Source organism: Pollachius pollachius (assembly GCF_949987615.1).
Source record: "Pollachius pollachius genome assembly, chromosome: 3".
In the NCBI taxonomy this organism is placed as follows: Eukaryota; Metazoa; Chordata; class Actinopteri; order Gadiformes; family Gadidae; genus Pollachius; species Pollachius pollachius.
Window position 1 is genome coordinate 24,247,210 of NC_136936.1, and position 7,446 is coordinate 24,254,655.

Sequence of the window (7,446 nt, forward strand, 5' to 3'; positions counted from 1 at the left end):
AAAGGCAAGCACATTTCAAAGAAAAAATATCAAAAGGTTGTAGGCATGCGCATTAACGCCCCTACTAGACGGGCAGGTGTCGGGCGTTAGAAAGGTTCACACAAAACTAATTTAAAGCGTCATTTAGAAAGTGATGATTAATTACAGCGACCTGTACTGCACAAATAATCAAACAAGAAACTGTTCCTCTGTATATCATTGCAAAACAAAAAAAAAATACTTTGAATAGATTGAAAAAAGAAACACATCATAGAGCAGTGTAACAATACCCCTGCTGCACGCCACCTTGGTGGCTGCCACGCCCCTCCTAGAAGGCCTCTCTGGGCTCGTCCAGACTGAGGACGTAGGGAGGGGGGTGGCAAACCCGTGTATTGTAGAGGTTGACTCTAATGATACTGACAGATGCTTTAACATGCTGCCATGTAGGAGATCTCCTGGAGTGTGTGTTGAGATGGCTGTTGTAACCTGTGCTCAATGTGCAAGTGTGCAGCTTCACCCAGCCCCAGAGGCCAATCAGTCTGACTCGAGACCAGGTGAAGCTGCTTAAACCCGCCATCATCCACAAGCAGATATTGATCACATTTGTTTATGCATAGTAATGCATATAAGAAGAATAGTTGTGTTTTGTACTCCAACACAACTACGGCCCAGAAGGCAAATAAAACATTAATGTATTAATGAAATCAATTTTAAAATTACAATTGTCAAACGTTCTTCATAAGAGAGATGGTAAGGCCTGGAAAGGAAAAGCGGCAAATTGGATCTTTACATTTAGGGGATTTTGTTGACGCTTTTATCCAAAGCGATTTACAACCTTTCATTCACACATCGACGGCGGAGTCAATCATGCAGGGTGACAGCCAGCTCGTCAGGAGCAGTCAGGTTGAGGCATCCTGCCCAGGGACACCTCGACACTAGCTAGGAGGATCTGGGGATCGAACAGACAACCTTACTTACAACCAACTCTACCTCCTGAGCTGGTGCTGCCCAGCAAGCATGCAAATGCGCCCAGCAGCAAGCCCCTCTGCATGTGCCTGCTGGTTACTGGCTATAGTCAGATAAACAATATGATGTATTATATGATTTGGTCTGCACTGATGCCAGGAAGCAAGTGTACTGTATAGTTATTCCCATTGTTTTAATGTAATAAAGCCTCACACATGGAAATATGTTGACTACGTAGATAAAAGCTACACTCACTCTATTTATAGAGTCAGTATGTGAATCTCTCACTCACACAGAAGTCGTTGTGATTGATTGAAAGCTAGAAAAGAAAATGATGTGCTCTGCACACATGGACGACACTTGTTCACCAAGCAGCCCCACCCTCTCTCTTCCAGCGTTTAGTGGAACGATCCTGTTGTTTTGACCTGTAGCTTGTGATCCCTTGTTTCACTATCACAAGGTTGCGTAAATGCCAAACGATAACTTTGTGTTCATGATACAAAATAAATCTCATTATTTGTACAGTGTAGCAAGAATACATGTTGCCAATAAGGCTCATGTTGCCCATAAGGCCGAAACTGTGGAAACCGGTTCGTAGCGTGGTATAGATCTCTAGGCCGTGTATAGATACTTTGTTGTTGCACAGCAATTCACTCTGACGCCTGCTGCATGAGCTTTGGGAAAGAATAGTTGGTGGCTGTTGTAGCCCGTCGTCGATTTTGAAAAAAACAAACAAACAAAATCGCTGAGACGTGCTTGAAGCATGCTTCAACATCGGACATCCCCCCCCCAAAGAGGACAAGTATTACCACATCGCTGAATGTTGGAGAAGTGTGGCAATACATCCTAGCAGTCTATTGCAACACCTAGTGAGGCTGATGTTCACCATTACAAGTTTCTTAAAATAAGCACACAATTATAATCTTTACATAATTTGGTTACCATCATTGAAACACTGTAGAGGTAAAAGAGAAAATAATATACAGTACTAAAAGCTAATAGAGATAAACCAAAAAGTTAAAATACACAATACAAACCTCATTCAGAAGTGTCATGTTGACAAACTGCGGAACTTTGAGTAAAAGCTTTACAATAATGCAATCCATGTTCCTGTTACTGAATGTTGCCCACACATTTGGAATGTTACCGTTGACCATAAATGACTTGATTTGGCTGAAGTTCTCTCATTCACTCTGACCTACTTATCCAAACCAAATAAGGTCCTTGTTCTGTGTAAATTGAATCCCCCAAAAAATCCATAATACCAAGAACTTCTACAACATAACATTCTGATCTGAACATTGGCTTCCAGCTCAGTAGATTCATACTAATAATCGGTCATATCCAGAGTTACCACTACTTAAATGTAAGTACTTACGTGCTAGTAATATATTTGACATGCTTTAATAGAAGCACTCACATGCCTGAAGATGCCAGGTTAATCATCACAAACAAATGTGTTTGTGAGGAGGACTTTACAAATGTTTATGGTCTTCAAACTTAGAACAATGCAAAAAAGATGGTCCAAGTACCCATTATTGTAGTGCATCAGCATTTAATTTGTTCTCCTTCTAATGCTATCTTAGAAGCTTGTAGGTTTACCTGGGACATGCATCAGGGGATGAGTGTTAATATTATTTAGCTATGCACTGATGATGTGCTTCATTATGAGGTAACGTTGGGTCAAAACACAGCTGCCACCCTGTATACACAACAAAGACACAACATACAATATAGGACAGGAGAGAGAGAGAAGCAAAGCATAAAGCATTTTGTTTTGTACTATTTTATTTAAAATGCAAGCTGTCATAGTTCTTTCAAATCACCTCTCCAAAGTACAATAATAAATGACAATAAATGACACATAGATACACCAATTGGTTTTAATTTATTTTTATTTTATTTGTCTCTTTTAGGCAATGAAAAATATAAAGGATTCTTTTTTTTTACCACTGTATATGTATTGTCACATTGGCTTTCACAGACCCTGGATAATTCTCCATAAATATAGTACAAAATACAAGTTCAAGTTCAAAGCACAACTTATTTCTTTAATACAAATAAATATAATAAATATATGAATTTAAGTTAAACAAAGCAAATAAGCCAACCAACTGTATAACCAACAAGAATACTGCTTTGTTTGTAAGTCCATGGACAAGGAAGCGTCTGAGACCTTCAGAGCTAAGAACTAACCAGGGTTGTCAGGCAACCCGGAGAGGCAAATGGAAACGTTCATACTTTATAGATAAAGTATGAAAGTATGAGATACTTTCAGAATTTTGCAGAAAGCTTAAAGATAATTCACAGACTCTGATGTTATCACATTGCTAACTTAAAGAATGTGGACAGCGATCTTTGAACAATCTGCATTTCATGTTTGAACATTATCAAGTTAAGAAGATAGTATTGCCACTCTCTCTCACACACACACACACACGCACACGCACACGCACACGCACACGCACACGCACACACACACATGCGCACACACACACACGCACACACACACACAAGAAATGCACGCTGGGCAAAGGTTGACCAGGTGCAGTGGCGCAATGCCTAATTACGGTTTGGTTGAGTGCTACCAGGAGTCAAACTTACTGAGTTTCTCCCATTCAATTGACTGTAAAGTGCATATACTGTTCATGGCACACAGCCTTGTGAGGCAGGGGGAATCATGGAGGTACAGAAATTAAAACATTACTTTTTGATCACCGCAGTTATAAACTAGATTTGTGCATCATTTATGAAACTACACCCAAGTACACTTCTCATGTGTCAGGCCTTCGAGTGGAAGACCACATACAAAGAGGCAATTAGCTAGACAATAGAAAAAAGACATGTATATATAAAAATAGATTCTCAAGAAATTTTGGTACCAAAAACTATATAATTTATCCAAAATCAGTTCTATCTTCTAACAAACATGATTCAGGAACTGTGAGAAGATTTGCTGCATCCTGCAACACTTTGGAAGATTAGTTCTGGATTAAAAAAAAAGAAGACACAGATAATCTCCAATAAGTCAGTTCTGTTTTGGATCTGTTCTGATCCGGGTTGAACCTAGTCTGACAGGGACAAGCGTGCGAACACAGTGAGCCTCTTGTTGGCCGAGCTGTCGAAAGACGGGGATTCACTTCCGCTGGATGCCCCGCTGCTGCTGCTGTAGCTGTCCTCCAGGGAGTCCTCGGAGGAGAAGCGCTGGAGCGCGGCCGGCTTCTGGAAGGCCCCATGGTGGGCCCCTGAGCCCGAGAACACGCTGCCCGAATCCTGGCTTTTGGCGTCATCTTCCCCTCGGCTGCCACCGCTGCTCAGCGCCCCGTGGCCGCACACGCAGCGCGAAGGCTTGGGCTCCATAATCACAGGAATGTTGTGGATGTCCCCGGCGCTGGTGCGGCTGTGGGTGTGGCCGAATGGGAATGCCGCCTCCCGCTGCAGGGAGTCACCCGGGGCCGGGGAGAGGAGGTCGACCGGGGGAGGAGAAACGGAAGGAGCGCGGCTGAATCCCAGGTTGGGATCGGTGAAGGACAGCGGGTGGGGGGGCGGAGGAGAGGACCGGGACGAGCCCAGGAAACCGGCGAAGCTGACACTCTGGCGGAGCTGGTGCCTCGGGTTCTGGCCGCCGTTGGAGAGACTCTGGCGCTGGTTGGAGAACTTAGCGGATGACAAGTGCCCACTACTCTTCTCCTCGTGGAGGAAGTGGCAGCGGGTCCCGTAGGGGCAATAGCCAAAGTTGTAGAAGGTTCTGCAGGGCTCTGTCTTGTACTTGGGGTGGCGGTACAGCCCGCGCAGCTCCGCCTCGCCATGGGCAAACTGGCACTTGTTGCTGTACTTGCAGCTGCCGCTCTCCTGAAAGCCACGGCAGAGTTCAGTCTTATAGCGGTTGGAGGGGAGCAGCGTCTGGGGCTGTATCTGGGTGGCCAGAGAGGAGGACGGAGGGAAGCCCGGCGGGGGAGCCAGAGTAGTAGTAGGAGCCAAGGAGAAGGCATCCAGGTCTTTCAGCTGGCTACAGTAAGAGAGAAGGGTGGTGCTGGACTCGGTCAGACTCATGGAGCGATCAGGCCTGAAGGGGAGCTGTTGCTGTTTGGTGAGGGAGGCCTGACTCCATATATTGTCAGGCCAGAAGGTAGTGCTGTCATCGCCATTGTTAACCTGTTCCGTGCTGGGGCTATAGGTCGGAGAGGAGGAGGAAGGGGGGATGAGGAACGAGACAGAGCGGTTCAATCGACTGGGTCCAGAGACTTTTGATGGAGACTTTGGTGACGAGAAGGCATCGTCCAGGGCGAGGTTCAGCAAATTCTGTTACGAAAGAGGAATTGAAGTAATCAGTGAAGTACAACATTGCTCTTGAACCTGCTCAAAATATACTATCCCAGAAGCACATTTTTGTGAACATGATTTGCTTAGGGTTTCGGACCAAAATACAGGTATGGACATTTTTTAACTGATGGTAATAACTATGATAATGTCATTATATATACATTATGTTGACATTTTCAGTTTTATATTTTTTTTTGCTTGGTATATTCAATAAACATATTTGAACTGAACACATTTAAGGAATCTATTTATTCGATACATTGTTTTTTTAAGAATATTTTTTTAGAATTTCCTCAATTCATAAACTTTTATATAAGTGTATTTTAGTATGTGTAAGCAGATTTAAGTCACAGAAGTGAAAAAGATAAACGTTTTCATAGCATTCTGGATGTCAACAACCCATTTTGGCTTGTCACTTCATTCAGCTCAGCATAAACAGAGCTTAGACAAAGTTGTGTGAAGTCTGCTGTTAACCATATGAAAAAATGTAGACACAAATTCAACTAAAATCCCAATAAACCGGAGAACTAATTGAAAATATGAGCCCGAAATAGTGTTTTTATAAATCTTAGATTAAACAAAAACAGAAACAACAACTATGAAAGAAGTGACTCACCCGTGAGAGAAAGTTGTCGAGCATATTGGACATGCTGTGCACTCCCGTAGCAAAGGAAAGCAGAAGGAAGACGTTTCAACTCTTTTCTGCCTTGAGTTTTCACACTCTGTTTTGTACACTCTCTTTGTGTCTAGTTTCAACTTAAATTCGAAATGGGCTCCTCTTTTATAGCCTCTCCTACCGACAGCTCCACACCCCAGACAGGGGTGGAGTTTCCGCTTGCCATATTCCCGTATGCTCCTCCCATGTGGGGAGTAGAAAAAAAAGTAGGTGTTTTTGTGTATTTTTAGCCAGCTGTGTGAAATGTTTCAGTTTCATGGGTACACAGAAGTTAAGTGGCTTATTTATATAGAATTGAATTCTCTTTAAGCAAACTAGTACCACCTCAGCTCTCCTTAATCCACACTAAGTGTTACCTAATTAAGTCAACATCTTCTCTAGTATAGGTCAATATGTACCTTGAAATAGCAAGGGGTGTGCTGGGAAGAGCACACATTTTCGGTTGGGAGTGTTTTAGTTTGTTAGTTGCATGTCCTAATCAGGTGGATGTGTGTATCCAACCATAGACTGAAAGCTGGTATTCCCATGCCCACAAGCAAACACACATTTGCTTTATTAAAGTTAAACATTTACCTCATGTAATTTCTCTATATATTTGGGGGGTTTATTGACTTGCACAACACCAATCTATAGAATTGCCATTTACCAGAAAAACCATAGGTCTAAAGGAAAAAAAAACACGACAGGCTACTTACCAAAATAAACGTGACAGCAGATGCTATGCGTAGAAAGGAAACAGCAAACAGAAGCAGATCCAAGTAGTAACTTGCGTCACATCAATGCACTGCATGAAATAGACCACACAAAATCAAATAAGACCGTTTTTGCTCATTATATATCTAGTTAAATTGATTTGTATGTGTTTTGTTTTGACATTTGTTGAAATTGTTTGTCATAGCAAAAATATTATGCTATGGTAAATGGATAGAATTAATCTCAATATATAACTTCCATAGAAAATGTGTAGTCAACAACAAATGTTTTTGCACAAACTAAATGAATGAAGCGTACATATAGCTTAGCTTACATAACCCTACCTTTATAGTATAATGTCTGCATTGCCCCAGCAAGATTAATGAACATCTCATCCGACTGTTTTGTTCTTTGAAACCATTATTTTTAACTGACCAATCGAAACCGATATTGTTTGTCCCTGAGGTTGCTATGGTATAATGCGCCAGAGTGATGTGTTTCTATTTGGTTGCTGTGCGTGACAGCTGTTCCCACTTGAAGAATCAGTTGCTTTAATTTAGTGATGTGGTGATTTTTTTTGTGAGGTCCAAATATGTACTCACAAACTAAATAACCAGGCAGCAGGGTTCTCTCTCTCTTTCTGCATCTCCGCCTGTCTGATTGTCTGTCTCTCTGCCTGTCTGTCTTTCATCACGCCATGATGATGATCTTAACTAGTCAAATAATAATTTTGGGGAAATTTTGATAAATATAACCTCGGTAATGTTGTGTAATGTCTAATATTAATAAAATGTAACAGTCTTTGCTCA

The 7,446-nt window shown here is 42.0% G+C and overlaps 1 protein-coding gene across 1 annotated transcript; it reads right to left on the reverse strand.

Moving 5' to 3' along the window:
- Positions 1-2,822: 2,822 nt before the first annotated feature.
- Positions 2,823-6,023, reverse strand: LOC307072563 (uncharacterized protein). Its single transcript, XM_079731903.1, has 2 exons — positions 5,885-6,023; positions 2,823-5,247 (listed from the first exon to the last, which is right to left on the reverse strand). The coding sequence occupies exons 1-2, from the start codon at positions 5,915-5,917 to the stop codon at positions 4,012-4,014; spliced, it is 1,269 nt and encodes a 422-aa protein (XP_079588029.1). The 5' UTR covers positions 5,918-6,023; the 3' UTR covers positions 2,823-4,011.
- Positions 6,024-7,446: the final 1,423 nt, after the last annotated feature.

Bases quoted from the DNA above. Each gene is read 5' to 3' on its own strand.
- LOC307072563 (XM_079731903.1), bottom strand. From the start codon at position 5,917: ATGTCCAATATGCTCGACAACTTTCTCTCACGG. The intron at 5,248-5,884 runs GTGAGTCACTTC...CTTTCGTAACAG, and splicing joins TCGACAACTTTCTCTCACGG to AATTTGCTGAACCTCGCCCT.